Raw genomic sequence first — 20,075 nt, 5'->3', positions numbered from 1 at the left:
TCTTTGACAACCTTGCATGGATTGTTTTATGAGGCAAGACCAGATGAAAAAACAGGATTAATTTGAGTAGATTTTCACTGAACTTTGATGTCTTATTCCAATGATAAGATTATGATGTTTAAACAACTGAAGAAAGTGCCAGATAAGTGTAGTTGTTTGTCAGGTTACCTCCAAAACATTCTCAATAGGACAACTTTATTTCTTAATAAGAACTGTGCCAATCAGTTCTTAAATTATATATTTCAAAATTGTTAAATGAGAAACTTAAATAAATAAATAAATAATGCTTTTTATTTTGATTTTTGGCAAGCTCTGGTGAAAATGCTGCCTTTAAAGGTTCTCCACTTGCTACGTGTATATATCACTTTGAAATGTATCAAACATTTATCTGGAAATGGTGAAATGGCCATTTTGTGGTTTCAAAAAAAGACTTATGGTGGTGCTCACCAGATAATATGTACTTTTGAGAGAGTGACGTATGTAAGGTGAAGTAGTTCGCATTTAAAACATGCACAGTGGAGAGAATGTTTGCATACCTCTATGCTACATTAATGTAATGTGGATGATATTTCTTTTGGATACTGCACTTTTGGAAATTTTACATGATTTAAGCACATTGCTAACTAAAATGACTGCTCCCTTGTGTTAAAAAATCAGTCTGAATTAGTCTAAAGTACACTATACATAGCAGCTATTAAAATAGGGAAAATGAATTTTGCCAGACTAGACAATACCAGCTTCTGAAAGTCCAATGAATGAATTACCAAATATATAAAATGTAAAAAAAGTTATCGGCTCTATTTTATACAATTTACCTCTGAAGTTCAGGAAGTGAAAATGACCAAGTAGAGCTAGCACTTTTTTGAAAGGTGCACATTTGAAGTAAGGCCAAGCTGTATACTCTATAACCCATAGTACACCCATCAATCATACACCAAAATAAAGGGAATTAAAGGTTCTTTGCATTATACCTAAGATATACAAGGTCTTTTTTAAATAGCCAGTATAACCAGTGAGGAAAGCCAGGGACATTCTTTTTCTTTAAAATCCTAACCCTATGGAAAATACGAAATTGTAGAGTGCCACCTTGAAACAAATATAAAAATGTTTGCAATTTTATTTTTTATTTTCATATAATTATGTATGATGTTCTGAATAAAATGGTACATTCATATTGATGTTAAGCATGAAAATGAGTTAATTATGATCATTTTGCTCTTGCTTACATAATTTGCCATGAGGTATGTTTGTGTGAGTAGTGACCTTAATTATGGGGAAATTAGAAGTCTTAGAATATAGGAATAGAGTCAACTTAAATTTAAAACTGTTGCAATAAGTGACAGAAATATATGGTGAAAATGTTTCTTTTCATTTATTTGCAATGAAATAAAAAAAATAAATGAAGAGAAAGTGAATTCGCTTCTTCCATATTAAAGAATAGGCAAATATTTTACACTTTGACCTTTGACCTTTATGAACCTGATGAGTTACCTCCCTTTTCTAATTGTAAAATTCATTGTTGATATCTCAGAAATAATTCTGGCTAGTTTCATGTTCCTGTCATTCAGCATAACATTGGTTGCTATGTTTACAAAATGTAATGTGCATTCTTAAAATAGCTCACTTTTATCATGGGGGGGGAGGCTGGACTTGTTAGAGACTCTGAACTCATAAATACTGTTCTGTGGGAGGAAAGGCAGGAGAATTATTCAAAAGGATTGTTTTGATGCTTGCGACTTAAATGTTTCAGCCATATAAACATAATTAAATCATACAAAAATAATACCTATATCTTCTTTATGGTGGCGCTCACCAGATAATATGTACTTTTGAGAGAGTGACATATGTAAGGTGAAGTAGTTCGCATTTAAAACATGCACAGTGGAGAGAATGTTTGCATACCTCTATGCTACATTAATGTAATGTGGATGATATTTCTTTTGGATACTGCACTTTTGGAAATTTTACATGATTTAAGCACACTGCTAACTAAAATGACTGCTCCCTTGTGTTAAAAAATCAGTCTGAATTAGTCTAAAGTACACTATACATAGCAGCTATTAAAATAGGGAAAATGAATTTTGCCAGACTAGACAATACCAGCTTCTGAAAGTCCAATGAATGAATTACCAAATATATAAAATGTAAAAAAAGTTATCAGCTCTTTTTTTATACAATTTACCTCTGAAGTTCAGGAAGTGAAAATGACCAAGTAGAGCTAGCACTTTTTTGAAAGGTGCACATTTAAAGTAAGGCCAAGCTGTATACTCTATAACCCATAGTACACCCATCAATCATACACCAAAATAAAGGGAATTAAAGATTCTTTGCATTATACCTAAGATATACAAGGTCTTTTTTAAATAGCCAGTATAACCAGTGAGGAAAGCCGGGGAAATTCTTTTTCTTTAAAATCCTAACCCTATGGAAAATACGAAACTGTAGAGCGCCACCTATATGCATACATGTGCAGCATTAATTATAATTTTTATTTCCATAACATGGTTGGAGCATTTTGATTTCGATCTTGCAAAAATATTTGTTTCTGTTCATCATGCTAAAATTTCTCCAATTCTTCAGAGCCTAAGTACAGTCCTGTAATTTCATACAGAAAAAACTCGGAAAAGATCATTGAATTTTATGAAAATAAATCAACAGACACACAGATAAACTATTCTGAAACATAAAGCAAAGATAGAATTTCCTTGACAGGTAATCACATTTTACATGTTTTGAAGAAAAGCTGAAAATGTAAACAATTTTACATTTGTAAAGAAAATAGGCCAAAATATCTATGCTAACCAACTTTGATGCCTTCATAAGAGTTGTGTCCTAAATACTGGTAAAAGCTTTTCATCACAGAATGTATTAGCTCCATTTTCAAAAATTTAATTAATTTAAAATAACTACCAACAAAAGTGAAATCAGATCCTCTTTCTGATGAATATTCTTACCATCATCTTCTCTGCAAATTTACTGTAGGTTCCTTGTGATTTTGCATTGGCAGACTGATTCTCCGTTGACTGCTTGGAAGAGGCTGTGCCATCTGGTAAATCAGGGTGTGCATGTTTTGACTTCTTTTGTGGTGGCCCATCTCCATAATCACTGTCTGACCCATGATAATCATTGGCATGTTCCTCTTCTACTTGTAACCCATCCACATCACTGTCACTTTCTGATGCTGTAAGAAGTACAATAATGAGAGTCAAAACATGTTGTGCCCAATCATCTCTTTCAAGCAATGTGTAACACACACGTAACGGTTCATTCAACTCATTACCTGGACAGGTCAATAACACAAAGTGGACACAAGAAATATTTACTTCAATACCTCACAACCAAATAATAAAGCAAACGCTATGTGAAGATCACTTTACTTGACAGGAAACATAAAATCAAAAAATAGAACTTGATGAAGTGTATTCCAACACCTCCTATACCTGTATAAAGAACCTTTTTTCTAATATAACAAATTTTACAGACTTAACATTTTAAAATTAAGATAACTTTTATCCAATGTTTTGGATGCAAATTTCCTCAAGGATGTAAACAGGGCATGGTAATTATCATTGCAAAATGTTACTTTAAACTCAAAACGGTCACCTTAAACACATATCTCATGATCATATGGGCACCTTAAACACATATCTCATGATGATATGGGCACCTAAAACACATATCTCATGATCATATGGGCACCTTAAACATATCTCATAATCATATGGGCACCTAAAACACATATCTCATGATCATATGGGCACCTTAAACACATATCTCATGATCATATGGGCACCTTAAACACATATCTCATGATCATATGGGCACCTTAAACACATATCTCATGATCATATGGGCACCTGAAACACATCTCATGATCATATGGGCACCTTACATTATTGTAATTATTATCATTAAGATAAGATAAGAATTATTTATTTCAGACTACAGAGTCCATACATCTAAATTAAAATTATTTCTATTATTATTATTTTTGTTGTTGTTGCTTTTGTTTTATTGTTGTTGCAAAATTAGGAAATTGTGTGAGTATCTGTCCTTTAACGCAAACAAAATCCTATACTTCACAAGAATTCCACCAAAGATAATGCAGGAGTAAAATCCTTGGTAGTCTTTCACAGTATATATCTTTCATCATTATTTAATTATTCCTTAGCAAAAGAAACACATGGCAGTAATGGCCTGAAAGGAAATTGAATACATGGTTAGCTATATGTGCATTTTAAAATCTTGCCAATAATAATCATTAAGCACAATCAAAATAGGTGACATACAAGTTATTCCAAATTGTATTAGGCTTAAGATTTTAATCCTCTTTCGCACATTAAATTTAAAATTTAAAATTCCTTGGTTGAACTAAGGACACCCGTCTCCTTCTGGTAAGTCCTCTCTGTTGTATCAGGTGGCTTAGCATCCTGGCTGGCAAGAGCAGTGTGAACAGAAGAGGGCATCAGCTTAGGTGAAGCAGGAACTGATGACCAGCCACTACATCTGGACCTGTCTCCAGTTGTCTAGACATTGTGATGCCATTGGATCCAGACAGGCCTGGATGACAGAGTTAGGGTCATTCTCTGAACTTTAATCCAACTCACATGCAAGTCAAGATATTATTCATCTCCCCCATAAGATGCCTTCAAGTCCTGTGGAAATGTGCTAGTGGCAAAGCAGCTGTAATGGATGCACTGGGAGCTGTAGCTGCAGACCTGTACAATGGAACTCAGGGTAAAGGGTTGCTTTTCAATGGACTGAAGGAGCAGTGGAACACAGCAACCTATGGGTGACTGTGCAGACCTCTTAGGATCAAACTTCTCACCTCCACAGCAAGAGGTTTGGTTAGAAAAAATGCACCAAAAGTGCCCAATTCACTTTTACCATAACCCTTGTTAGCATACCACTGCTAATGGGGATCCACTCTTACTGGTTGAAAATCAAACATTAAGTAAAATTTGATGTAACTAACCATCATTACATGGGACATACATACAATAATGGATAGTACATCAGAAGATAGAAAAGAGAGATGAACAGTTCTAGCCGGAGAAAACTAGTCAGATTCAACATCCAATTAGCAGCCCTGTGTGAACCTCACCTAGCTACGAAGAGACAACTCACTTAAGTAGGAGGTGGTTACACCTTCTCCTGGTGTGGCCAAGGTAAAGAAAAGCAGCATGAAACCAATTTTTTCTAGTAAAAAACAATTCTTCAATAATTCTTACTCAATTATAATACCTTAGGAAAAGTCCTACTGCCTCACAAATCCAGCCCTCCCAGATGCAGAGAGAGTAGGAAGCAATAGAAATATAAATGCAAAAAATGAAAGAGCAATTCAAATGTAAATGCACAGATAGATGGAAGAGAGAAACATGCAAATGGAAAAAGAAAAGGATATGAAAGAAAAGGATGACAGGAAAATGCAAAAGACAGAAGTAAGAGTGAAAGAGAAATGCAGTTTAAATCAAAGGAATTCGAACTAGCAAGTAGAGCACATTCTTCCCCCATATACACAACTCCAGGTTTTGATCCTACCAAAAATATTAGGTTTGTTGTTGTTGTTGTAGGGTTTAACGCCATTTTTCAGCACACAATAGGCTATATATGGCGACCAGTATTAATGGAGGAGGAAGAACCCGAGAAATCCCCGGAAAGAACCACCGACCCTCGAGAAGTTACGGGCAAGCTTTCTCACATACCCACATTGGTCGAATCCAAGACTCGAACCCACTCAGACAGAGGTGAGATGGCAGTGATCCATAACAGAGAGTGCTTTAGACCAATCGGCCACTTGGGGCCCCATATTAGGTTTGTGCCCCTTTTTAAAGAAAAGGAGGCTGATAAATATGTTCCTCATTTGAGAAAATTGCTGAAAATTAGAAATGGCACAGAGAGCACTCAACTCTTATTTCAAAGTGTACTTGGCAGAGCTTTTAAGTCTACACTGCACTCTCAGTAGAACAAAGATTATTATGTCAAGGAGCAGTTATAAGTTGGTGCCTGAAGCATACTGTCAAAGGTTTAGGAATTGTAGAAAGGAAACTAGTCAGACTCATGCCGAGTTTGCAATGGGAAATTGAACAAATGTTTCATAGATGATGTGCAGCCAAGAAGGCTGACAAAGATTATGATGACCTCCGACAACTCATATCGATTGAAGAGTTCAAGAATTGCATCCATAGTCACGTTAAGACTTACCTTGATCAGAAAAAGGCTGAAACTTTAGAAAATGAAGCTAATACAGCTGATGACTATTCCTTGACTCAGAATTTCATTAGTAAATAAATCTTCATCTCAGCAGTTTTTTTATTATAAAAAACCATTTCAGTTGCACGAGTACTTCAAAATCTCTAACTGGAACAACTATTAGGAATCAAATTTCTGATAAGACCAATCAGAAATCCTTATCTCTACCTATATGCACTTGTAAGAATAAAGGTCATGCTATTTCTAATTGCTACAGTTTAAAATTTAGGTACCTGAATAAAGACAGAGCTATTCCAATTGCCCTCTAACAGGTCAAAGTCACATAATGTAAGAAATACATGTATTGGGTCAAGCAAACCCCAGTCTGACTTTATTATGTGGAATTATGAACCATTCATGTTGAAAGGTTTTGTATAACTTGTTGGTGATTATGCCAAGACTATTACTATTAAGATATTAAAAAGAATTGGAGATTCTCTGAGTATTTTATTGTCAAATAGCCTTTTTCTAAGAAATAACTTCATGTCAAAGTGTTGCTATACAGGGAGTGGAGTGTGTATTTGTTAATGTTAATATCCACTGTATTAATTTTTCATTTGACTTAGTCTCAGTAACTGTGAACATAGAAGCAATGTTTCTTTGCCCTTTGAGGGTGTTCATTTTTTTTCTACTAGGTAATGACCTAGCTTGAGTTGAGCATTCAAAACAATCAGTTGCACCACAAAGTGACAATCATGCTTAGTTTGATGAAAATTATGCTGCCTTAAAGAGATTTCTAAATGCGAAACATTTACTAAAATGCCTGTTTAGAATTAAGCACTTCATCATCTAAGAAGGCAGCCTTTTACAACATTAAGTTGACTTTCCAATGAAAACTCAAAGAGCTGCAAAACACATGACTGAGCAGTAAGGCAGATGAGATTCAGTCCTATGCAGACATGAATTCCCCTGATCACCTTCTGCATCACATCAATCAAGAGCTCTGGCCTAAGAGTCAGCACTGCTTCTAGAAAAGGCTGAGGGACCTCATGCATATTGTTTGCAGTTCATCAACTCCAAAAGAAATGAAGGAACAGAACTAAACCAGTAAACAACATTCACTGGCATGACAGAAGCCTCTGATGCAGTCAGCTGTAGGGCCTTTGGAAGATTAATGGAAAAATCTGATTGCCCTTTGAAATTCATCATGATAGTCCAGCAATTCCAAGACCATTTATGTCATAGACAACAGCAAGTCATTTGAACCATTCCCAGTCACCAATGGAGTCAAGCAAAGCTGTGTGTTCTCCCCATCCCTCTTCAGTATGATGTTCTCTAATGCCTTCTGTGACTATGGCAATGCAATCTACACCCGATACTAGAATGATGGCAAACTTGTCAATCTGAGGAGACTACAGGCAATGCATCAAAGTACTGACCATTTCTCTCTGGTTCATGAAAATTTTCGTCGCACGATCAGCATCAAGAAGACAGGGGATGCACGACCTGCACCAAGAAAGTTTTACATATAGCCAACCATCACAGTAAATCGCCAAATCGTCCTGGCAGTGGACAAGTTGACATATCTCGGCATTATAGTCACTTGCACTCCACATCAGTGTTGAAACCAATGCCAGATTTGCTAGCACAAATGTGTTGAGCTAAGAAGCATCGGTCTACAAACGAAACAAAGTCTACAAAGCCACTAATTTCCTGATCCTGCTATATACATATGAAACCTGGATGGTGTACCGATGCCATGTCAAGAAGCTGAACAATTTTCACGTAGGCTACCTGAGAAAACTGATGAGGATAACAGGTATGGTCCTGGGTTTTAAAAAGTTGTTGAAAAAAAATCACCAACCTCAATATTTTGTCACCAATTTTCAAAAAATTAGTAAGCAGTGAATATTTTAAGTAATAGGCAATGAAAATTGAAAATGTTGGGATAGTTATTACTTCATTGACAACAAGCAATACAGCCATAATATTACAAAATAAATCATTACATGACTGTTTTACACTACTTCCATGGTCTTTGCATCCTGCAGCATTGTTAGTGCATATGAAACTTACACTAGTCAACACTGTTGCCACCTGAAATAAATGCATTATCAAATGTAAAATATCTACTTTCCTGACATCTACAGTGACTCTCTGTCTCATTTTTTTAAATACAAACATCAGTTATTAAGCAAATCTATATTATGTATATTATTTTCCAAATAGTAGTTTTGTAAGGAGCTTTAGGTAATGGCATTTTAATGCTAAAACCCTATGTACTTTGCAATGTAAGATAACTGACATATAATGCAACCGTCCATTTCATGGCATTCAGGAATTAAATGCTCCCCCTCACCTTTATGGCTAGCTTCACAAAGTACATCGCCTTCAACCAGTTCAGAAATTTATTTTTGCCACACTTTACATGCTCTGCTTGTTAGTGAATTGCTTCCTAAATCCCAGGAATGATCACTGAATGCTGTAGATTTTTTCTCAACAAGCAAAATAGGATAACCATTACCACCAATGAAACTTACACTAGTCAACACCTGGCATTAATGTACCATATATATAAGCATTAATTACCATCTTAAATTAAAAGAAGGAATGAAGAAACATATATGCCCCCCACCCAAATTCTAATTTTGAATAAATATGTTATTTAGTAAGCAGTGCTATATGCATATATGAGTTAACAATAAGGAAATAAGGTGGGATATAAAATGTGGGAAATAGTTATCACATGTATGATAGCTTGGGACCACATCTGAATTGTTAACATAAATCCACACTTATTTTAGGCATTGTTAGTTGTAACAAAAAAGGGCATTGTTTATTTTTCAGTCAGTTGCTAGTGCTTTCACTCACTGTAGAACAGGCGGTTTCTTTGAAGTGCGTCAAAGAGGCTTGATTCTAATCTTTGGCTATTGTGCAGTCTGGGCACCGCTGACCAGAATATGAAATGTGGGCACATGGGGGGGGGGGGGATAACACACTCCACAGGGAGAAACGACATGTCCTTTGAGAATTTCACATGTACTGGACCAAGAAAATCAGTGAATATTTTGTGAAAACGATGCTTAAATATGCCGCCAAAAACTTCCCAATGGTAGGTCCCAATCTGCATGTATTCGGATTCGATCTCCCAACATGGTTTTTGAAAAGATTAATTTTTTGCATGACATGCTAGAATAACTTTACAGTATTGACAAAATTTATTCAATGACTATTTGAATTCTTTGGAAATCTTTCTGCACATTTGAAACTTCAACACAGAAAGGGCACTGTTCTTTGTAAGTTATTCAGGTTTCTTGGAACTATTTGAATTGAAAAGACTTTTAGGAAATAGAAACTCATTCACTATGCTGTAAGTTTACCTGATTCTTTCACTCCTGTATTCTGAGAAATAAATTATTTTCAATTATGCGAAACTTATTTGTTTTGTTATTTCTTGTTGCATAGTTTAAGTCCCTGGACTCATAACACAGGACTGATGGCAAAAGTAAAAAAACAATGAGCAAAATTAACTTACCCTGCCTGGATTCATGTTTGGTGACCCACTCCATCTTCAAAATATCACAACCAAATATAAATGAATTGACAACTTGTGCCTTGATACATATATCACAGACCACCTGCTTTAACTTTGCATCATATTTCAGCCATGGATGCCCAAGTTTCCAGCTGTTGAGAAATTTTCTGGAACTTTTGACCCATTCATCATGATGTGGTGTTGCACTTGAAGCATTACTACCATCACTACATGTAGATAATGTTGGACTGTCAGGTATAATATCAGGTTCAGTGACTGTGTTGTCTGCTCAATTTGCACTAAATCCAAATGCTATTAATTTTGTTAACTTACTCTTAGGATGAGATGATCAACATACAACGGCGAAGTTTCGTTTACCCATGATAAAGTTGCACTGTTGATAGTATATAATTCTGATTGAGATTTTTTCCATTTGCTTTATATTTATACACAACAACTGGTATTTCAAAGGTAATCAGTTTTCTCTTAAGTTTCAGCAAAACTATTTTACTGGTACATTTAAAAACAAAAAAACAATGATTAGCCGACATTCAATTAATTGTATCTGTTTCTGTTCGCATCTTCAGAGGCCGGTCGATTGTAGGTATAGTCTGGTAGCGTGTTTGAGTGTATCACAGCATACATTAATCAAGCCAGATGTCAACATAAGCAGATTATGATGTAACAATGCACTGTTAATATGGGTTTGTCAATACAAACAAAGGATTTGGTTATGTAACAGATAGATTCCAGTGCATTGTGTATCCAAGTTTGTAGCTTCCTTTCATGGTCCCCTTGAATGTCTCCACTAAAAATCCATGATTGTATGTACAAATTAAACAGCCAAAAAGGTTGTAGAAAAAAATCACCAGATGGTATATTTTGTTGCAAATAAAAAGAAAAAAATTGCAATTTGCGAAACTGGTGAAGCCCAGAACAATACCTGGGATAAAATGGCAGAACAGGGGTACAGACAATGAGGTTCTCATGTGGGCAGACATGGCGAACATTACCACTCTGCAAATGAAATCACAACATAGATAGGCAGGCCACATCACCAGCATATCAGAAGAGCAACTACCAAAAACCTTCTAGATTGAGCTCTTGAGGGAAAGTGATCCCAGGGTGGTCAAAAGAAATGCTTCAAAGATCCTCTCAAGTCATCATTGAATTCTTCAACACTGGCAGATTCTTGGGATGACTTTCATAGGATCACTCCACCTGGTGCGGTCTCAACCATACTGGAGCTACATATTTTGAACTGAGAAGAATTTCAGAAGCACTGCATAAGTGTTAGCAGCATAAATCTCAGAACTTCAGTATCTCTAGTGATCAAGTAAACCCAAGCAGCATCTGTGAAGTGTGCCACATATAGTTCCTATCATAAATTGATCTTATCAGCTATCTCTACTCAGTGAAACCTACCCAGTTAATGATGTTATGGTCACCTTCAAACTCTAAGGATGAACAACAACAACAAAAATTGGTTGATCTTTGGTGGAAGTAAAATTAAAAGGAGATGAACCAAATAATTAATTGGCATACACACTTGAGTAAGTACATGTATTTTGATTTTTTTCTTTTTTAACTGTTTTTGCATTGTTCAAGATGTTTTAAGAGGTATACATAAGAGCGTCTTAGCTAGCCAAGGTTCCAATATGATAATCTTATCTGAGGTCTAGGAAGCGCTTAATCACGCGTATTTGAATGCAACTTTTTTTATATCTGGGACGCAGAAAAAAACCTCTGCTTATGTACACCTTGGCATATCAAGCAGATATTTCTGTGATTTGGGTCTGTGAATTTCATTAAATCTGGTGTCAAGCCACTACATCCCAAAAAATTAAGTTTTTCAAATTTGAACACTGTTCCTACATGATCAAGACAAGGGGAGCACACAGCTTGAATGGACTGATAAATAAACAATCTTCCACTGCTGGACCATGTTTGTACAAATAACTTTCACTCAAATACACATATAATGGCTTCCCTCTGGTATGTAGTCATACTTTCAATGTTAAACTTACTAAGTATCCTTTTTAAGTCAATTGCCCCCACCATTTTTGACCTGTGTAAAATGTACCTCTGTTACACACTATTGGTTAGTTGGCACTGCATACTAAGGGAGGCAACTTGTGAAATCTAAAAATGTCGCTAGGACAAAACACAAAATATCTGTTTGTGCCACCAAGGTGTAGATAGGGTTATCATATCAGAACCATGGCTAGCGATGATGACTTCAGCACAGCTTTTATATTCTTTAATTCACTTCATGTGAAAACGCAGACATATGTGCCACCTCCCAACTCTTGAAAACTAAAAGCTAAGAAATGCTATAAGCAGCTTAACAATTCAGTGGAAATAAGAGTATGCAGGTGAAAAGCAAAAGTTTGTGATGTGTGTTTCATGCAAAGTAGATTTTAAAATAGTATGTGGAGGAAGAAATTGTTTCACCAGGCATTTACAATGAATCAAAAGTGGATAAAGTGGAACTTGTAGGGACTCTGCTTGAAGATTTTGTGGTAGAGCAGGATATGTCTTTCCTCATAGCAGATCATTTAACAAGACTGGTTAAGGGTTATTTTGCTAGTCTGGTTAAGGGTTATTTTACTAGACTGGTTAAGGGTTATTTTCAGAGACTCTGAGACTGCACAAATATTTTCATGCCATCATACAAATACAGCACATATTTTAACCCAGGCCCTAGTCCCCAAATGGGACTGAAAAGCTGAAAAAATATGTTGGAGTCAGAAATTTAATATCATGATTCATGAATCCAATGATCAAGGGGATGATAAAGTAAGGAATGTTCTGGTCCATGTATATGATCAAATATTTCAGTATATATCAACCAGAATCCTCTATATTCTGACATGCAACAAAGTCACAAGTGAAATTATTTTTTTAGATCCCCAAAAGAATTTTTGTAACCTTTTTAAATTTTCATTTATTTATTTTTATATTTAACCAAAATAATTTAATATGTCCTAGCCAATCAGATTTATTCAGATGAGATATAATTTCAGAAGCATTAGTTAAGTATATAAATACTTAGAGGATATTTTCTTACCCTGCAAAAATACCAGATCTATTTCATTGTAAAGTAAAAAAATTATTTTATATTTTAATGAGTGGTCAATCCACCAGTTAAAATATAGTTTTTCACAAGAGAAAATATATCCATATTTATCCAGGAAAAGAAAATGTTCTTTTTATTATATACCAAATTTGCTCCTGAATCAAAACTTGAAAGATTAAACTCAAGTTTTTATTATGCCACCCGACCCATCATCTTTATGTAAATATCGCAACTTAAGGCAGTGGTAGGATTGTGATGACCTAATCTCTTGGAGTAAATTACATTTTTTGCATTTCAAACATTATTGTACTCTTTCTGACCACAAAGCAAGTCTGATTCAACAATGCATCACAGATAGTTTATAACTGTTATCAAGTTGGTAAGTGACAATAACTTCATAGACACACAAATACCACTGAGTAAAAATAAATTTCTTCATCAAAGTGTAATTTCCATGTTTGAAAAGGTAATGTAGTTTCCATTTATTTGTTCTAGCCGACAAAGTGCTAGTTTTTCTTACTGTAGGTATGTGACTTATGTAGTCACAAATAATGATGCATCACATGGCATGATGGGAAATCTTGTATTATCATGTGAGAATATGTGTGCGTGTGATTTGAATTTTTAACGTAGCTTTAACAATTTTTCAGTCATATCGCTACGATGTCTGCCGTGTGGCAGTTTATAGTGATGTATAGCACTGGGGCATCATGCCGCAGACATGTAGCATGATGTCCCACCCAGTCACATTGTCCTGACACCAGGCCGACCAGTCCCAACACTAACCTCTTAATGCAGAGCACCAAGCGAGGCAGCTGTTAGTTCCATTATTGTAAGTATTTGGTATGACTCAGCTGGAGATCGAACCCACAACCTCCCGCATCCAAGGCAGACACTCTAACCACTAGGCCACCAGACCGGTGTCATGTGAGAAAATATATGGATAATACACCTATCACATGCGAAAATAATGAAATGAAAAATATAAGAAACTTTTTCCATAAAAATTCTGCTTGATTTGAGACTTTAAGTAATAAATGGAGGATATTTTCTCATCCTGTATAAACAGATATATTCCATTGTGTGATACAAGAAAAAAACGGCATTTTAACATGTGGTAATGCCAGGAGTGTATCCAGAACTTATGCTGGATAAGAACATGTTTATTTTTAATTTATACCAAAATTCTTCCTGAACTGAAATAATGAAGATTAAACTAACTCTTTAGTTCCCTACCCCCACCCTCTCTGCATAATTTCAAATTATTTCATTGGCTGATTATCTGTGATTTAAGAGAGTGGTAGGATAAGGATGACCTAATTCTTGAAGTAAATAAAAAATTTGACATTCTGTTATTTTACTCTAACTGACTAAAAAGAAAGTCTGATTAGTAATGAATCAAAGCTGGCTTATCATTGTTCTCAAGGTAGTAAGGAGAAATAATTTCAGAGACATAAATGGTATCAAGTGAAATTTCATCAGCAACAGCTAACTTCCATGCCTATTAATTTGCTCTTCATCATAAAGTGCTAGAATTTTTCACTGTTGGCACTCACAGTCATGGTACACATGGCATATTGGGAACACACAATCAAATATTGCATAGCATGATGGGAAATCTTGTATTTTCATATGGGAAAATATAAGGACATATTTTCCATACTAACAAATATAGGAATGAAACAATATGAAAATTATTTCACCAAAAATGTTCTGTCTCTCACACTTAACTATATATTAAAGATATTTTTTTTTAATATTCACATATTTTTTAAGTTTCATAAAATTTTCCAACTTACTGAAGGAAATGACAGCTCTACAAACATGTAGAGCAAAACAGAATACATGGTGCATTGTGAAGTTTTGTTTTCAATCCCTTAAAACTTGTCAAATTAAGTACATCCAAGAACTACTGGTTTAGAAGCCAATTTACTCACCAAAATTTGTAAATCTAAATGGTATTGTATGATGTCCTGGTTTGTTGATATATATATATATATATATATATATATATATATATATATATATATATATATATATATATGCAGATATTATGTGTTATAAAAATAACCTCACATAACAGACCATATAATAAAAGTCAGATCATTCAACAGTGACTATTTCAGTAATGGCTGTCATTCTTTAGAATTTGATTCTGAGTACCTTTCAATGGGCATTATTTACTTTATCTGGATCCTCATACATCCATATTCATTTGGAAGGTCATTATTTACACACCATGAGAAGTACATACTGCAAAATCAATGTTAAATTGTGTGGACAGCTTGGGATGTGGTCAACCTATAGGTGTTATCTAGTACGAACCTGATTGAATGTCACACACTGTACTGTCACAATGAAAGCAGCAGATGTTGAAAACAAATTTATACTACTGTACCCTGTTATTTGATATTACAGGCCTGACATCCTCTTTTCTTGACCCAGTGTAGTACCTGGTTAACAATGCAATCAATGATTTTTGTCTGGAAGTGTTTTTATGACATTTAACTGTACAGCATTAACAATCAGGATTTAATAAAATTTGGTTAAACTATATTAGTATTAAATTTTAGAACAACAATTAAAATATAAAATATAATTTGAATTAATGATCCTACATGACCATATTCATTGACAAATACTTTAGTTGTCTGATAGCTACAGTACCATTTAAATCTTTGCCACTGAGAAAACTTGTATAAAGAAGTAACCACACGGGAAATGTATGCACATGCGGGCTTCAAAACACATTAATCAATACACAATGCAATGAATTATGTGCTTGGCTGAGATCATTGGTACCTCTGCTTCTGACTGACTTTAAAGTGAAAAAATTATGATAAAAGTTTATCTTAGAGCAGCCAGATATAAATACAGTAATAATTAAAATACCTATAGCATGCACAACCAGCTATCATAATTTCTGCATCTGGTAATGAGAGCAAAATAATCTGAAAGTTGGGGCTATCTTTAAACCGCCATTTTGTTACGTCATCATCATCACTTTCCTTGAAGCAGCTCCATGTTATTTTAGCACAGTTAAGAGCAACAAAATACATCATTATGAACTTATTAAAGACAAAATAATATATAATCAAAGACCAGAAAAACATACCTTTAAAACTGTGCAAACCTTAAGACCCAGAAATATTAGTCACGCATATAACTCGTTATGTCCACCAAACAGTGTACTATATATTGTCCTGTATAATGACAACAAACACACTAAGAAAATAATAGCCCAAATAATAAAGCATACAAAAACCTTTTTATTACACAGACACAGCCTGTAATAAAGATTCATATTTTGAAAGTACAAGTCATAATTTCACTGTACTGAATTTCGTGTCTGCAACTTTATATGTGGAATCCATTTGTTCACATGGGAACCTTTTATTGTGGCACTCAAACAGTTCCCTAAACATCATGACTACGGAAAATGAAACAACCATATATTAACAAAACATGAGCAGATATTGCCATCTGAGTACAAACACTTTCACATTGTTCATGTCTGTGTAGTTCTGAAGTTGTTATATGTGGAACCAAATGTGACAACAATCGGAGGAGCGACAATTTTGTCAGGGTTTTGTCTGAATCAGATCTAACATAGCTAAGTTAAATCATGTAGTAATTTTAATGCTAGAATTGGTATTTCAGAAGAAGGGATGTTCTTTCACTATAAATTTATGTAGGCTTGGTTGAGTCTGTAAAAATGGTGGTTACATGGCTGGCTGCATTTCTTGACCAACTTACCATATTACTGTTTTTGCATATAAGAGCTGCATTTATCTTAGGATTTGGTAATGGCTTTTATACTTGTACTTAATACAGCAAAATTTGTCCACGTGCAACAAGTACATGTACTATGCTGCTTTGATTATATCTTCTGGACTATCAGTTTTGGTAATGTTAAAAAAAATGACACAAGTTCATTATGTCTCTGTTATCTCTAGTTATATGCAGAACCATTTCAAATAACTACATACTTTCTCTCTACCCACTGATTTGGTTTGCTTCTATTTACATTTTTTTATACTAAATTATGGATTTTCCAACATGATATGTAATGGTTTTTTTAAAATTTATTTAAATATTTACAGATCATTTGCCATCTTAATTGGGATTTGGTGTCCAAGTTATACAATGCCATCAGGCATTTCTGCACACCTAAGGTTTCTGTCTCCAATATTGAAGCAAAACACATACCAAATTCAACCAATTGACGAAAATAAGATACTAAAATGTTTACCATTTGAAGAAAGGCAATTGTCACCAGAATATTCTGTTCAAAATAATATTAATTTTGGACACATGGAATACCACCCCGGTGTTTTCATGACTTATGTTGACCAATTCTGCTCACAGCTTTGAAAAGATTAAATGTTTATCCTTCGGGCTATAGAAATGAAATACATTACTTTGGACTGTTTCTGTTAGCAGTTGAGTTAAGTTATTAAATCAGGTTTATATCTAGTTTTGCAAATTCAATGCAACAATGCCAATAAATGGCAAGCGATATTAAGCCAACGAAACTGATCTTGTGAAAAAATTAGTAAAGTTAAACATTTTATAAAAAAATAAGCTATTATGTGGAAGAGAAACAACAATGAATAGGGTGTAATGTGTTTACATCTTGTTTATGGGGAAAAATTACTAAAGAATTTAGAAACAAACTATATGCCAGGAAATTTCTTAACAATACCACTCTAGTGGCAACTTATACATTGGGTAGCAGACGATTTGGTACGTGTGGAACAACTTGCAAAATTGGAAACTTGGATTAAGATGCAGAAATTTTTTAAGGTATACATTTCCATCCATTATATAACACATTTATTTGTATGATTCTAACAGATACATAGTAAATAGGATTTTCTAGGTTACAGGTTCAAGAAGGTCATGGAGTGGGTTGTCATGTTGACATTTCAAAATCACATTTTCATATGCATTTCGAGTCCAAATGTGGGATATTTTTGTACACTTTATGAATATTACTTTTCTTAATTAAAGTACAATCGTTCAATCTTGATACAAAATGGATTTTTGACCTAAAATAACATGTGATCCAATGTTTACAGAAATGACGTATTGTTGCGCTGAATTACCCGATGCACAGAATTGGCCTATATGGTGGTATGTGTAACAAATGTAGTTTTTAAAAAACAAAATATGGTTAATTAACATATAATATTGTTTTTTCACAAATCCGATTCAATAACAAAATCTTTTCATAACTTTTAAGTAGGAGAAAGTTAATCTTGTGTATGTTCCGCAGATAACAGTGTCTAATTATGTATGTTCACTATCTTTCAAGTTACTCCTTTATGTAAAGTTTTACAGAAAGTTTCAGTTAAAAATGCTTTGAAATGAAATATTCTGTATTATTATGCTTGTTTTTGCCTACATCCACTTGTAATTTTTGCAAAATGAAGACACAAAATTATATTCGCAACTTTTTCATTTGTTTTTTTTTCTTCTCAAGTTTGCCTAGTGGTTAGAGCATCTGCCTCAGATGCGGGATGTCGCGGATTCGAACCCCGGCCGAGTCATAGCAAAGACTTATAAAAATGGTGCAAACAGCTGCGTCGCTTGGCGCTTAGCATTAAGAGGTTAGTCTTAGGACTGGTAGGCATGGTGTCAGGATAATGTGACTGGCTGGGACATCTGTGGCTTGAAAACCCAGTGCTAGAAATCACTTTAAACTGCCACACTAAAGACATCGTAGCGAAATATAATTTTTAAAAATCCAAATAACACACACACACACATTCTCGCCATGTGCAAGTCAAAATATTAACCTCTGAGGTCAGTTTCATAAATATTCATTAAATATAAGTCAAAAGGGTATGAAACCAGTGCATAAAACCGTTGTTTACATATATTCAATTTCTGGAATACATGTAACACTTCTGGGACAAATGATCTCGGCAAAGCACTTACCCGACATTGTGTGTGATTATTCAAATTTCAAATAAAAACTATTTTGCTTACATGATGAAAGCGTCTCCTGAGTAAAATGTAAGCTCATCTTCATCGAACAACTTTTTATAATCCTTTCTTCGGAGGCGAAACGGCTATTAAGATAAATGCTAATAAGTAGTCCTCTGTCAAAAACACACGATCAAAAGCAAAAGTAGCAGCTAGACATGAGAAGGGTCACGTCTTTTAGACGGGCATGGTAAGGGAGACTACCGTGAAGGGTCCAAAAGTAGACAGTAAACCAATTAAATCGTCCAACTTACACATGCAACTAACATGTAACTTTACTTTATGCACTCTTGCTGAAACTTTGGCTTTATAGATTAAGAAAATAATATTATATGTTTCAGGACTAATGCCAAGGTCTGCATGAGTATGAAAAAGAAGGAAATAAAAGAGAAAAGGATAGAAAATAGCAAGAGGCCATGTTCACCAGTCTGTGTGTTTATCTGTTTTGTAAGTGTGAGTAAGCTGTTTTGGTTACATTTCATTGCAATAAAACATGTTTTCCATGTTTAGAATTCAACGCGCGACATTTTCTGAAGAACTAATTAAACAATTTATGCGCATCCTGATGTGCACCATAAAATGACGGCATACTCTATGCATCATGGCAAATAATTTTTTTTTTTTTTTAGGAACTTAGTGATTTGTGGTGAAGACGCACAGCTAAAAGCCCGCCTTATTGCCGCTTTCACATTTGCGTTACAGAATATGGCCGGGGGGGGGGGGGTAACAATGGTTTGATCAAATACAAACGAAGATCGTAATAGTGAAAATGTCATTTATCATGTACTAGCAATTTTGTGCCATGCTAGACAAACTTTTTATCAATTATTTAACTTTAATTAATCTTTATAAACAATGTAAACATTAGAGTTGTATTGAGGAAGCAGTTGGCAAAATACTATGTGATGCTAGACGGTAATTACCGTTGAGAGAGAGAGAGAGAGAGTTTTGCCATGCAATTATCGGTTTCGCTTTTCGCTCTTTAAACCGTATGAGAGCAAATTACTTTTACTCAAAATGTATATATTTTCAACATAATCTCGTACTGCTTTCCTGACAATATTATGTGGACGTCGTGAACGTTTTTTCTTCAAATTTTAATTTGAAACTACCAATTCTTCACGTCGTAATCTGAATTACGTTAAATAAGCGTTTTCTCCTCTTAAAAGTAGACACTCGATAACAGTAATATTGGACACTATAGAGAAAGGAGCGTGCGGCTTTCCAGCCTCAAACGATCATTATATAAAAGCCCGTATATTATATTTGTTGGCACCC

The 20,075-nt window shown here is 34.6% G+C and overlaps 1 protein-coding gene across 1 annotated transcript in view; it reads right to left on the bottom strand.

The window, feature by feature from the left end:
• The window catches only part of LOC149805765 (cap-specific mRNA (nucleoside-2'-O-)-methyltransferase 1-like), a 132,849-nt gene extending 113,865 nt beyond the window's left edge, over nt 1–18,984 (bottom strand). Inside the window, exons 1-2 of the mRNA XM_089950438.1 lie at nt 18,801–18,984; nt 2,955–3,181 (exon numbers count right to left, since the gene is read on the bottom strand). Of these exons, the coding sequence (XP_089806564.1) occupies nt 2,955–3,181; nt 18,801–18,843 (270 nt within the window). The 5' untranslated portion in view covers nt 18,844–18,984. The remainder of the gene's footprint in view (nt 1–2,954; nt 3,182–18,800) is intronic.
• Nucleotides 18,985–20,075: the final 1,091 nt, after the last annotated feature.

The sequence above is a fragment of the Sinohyriopsis cumingii genome, chromosome 2 (assembly GCF_028554795.1).
Source record: "Sinohyriopsis cumingii isolate HCF-2022 chromosome 2, ASM2855479v2, whole genome shotgun sequence".
Classification (NCBI taxonomy): domain Eukaryota; kingdom Metazoa; phylum Mollusca; class Bivalvia; order Unionida; family Unionidae; genus Sinohyriopsis; species Sinohyriopsis cumingii.
The sequence above is the reverse complement of the archived record's forward strand: the minus strand, read 5'-3'. Positions and strand labels throughout refer to the sequence as shown.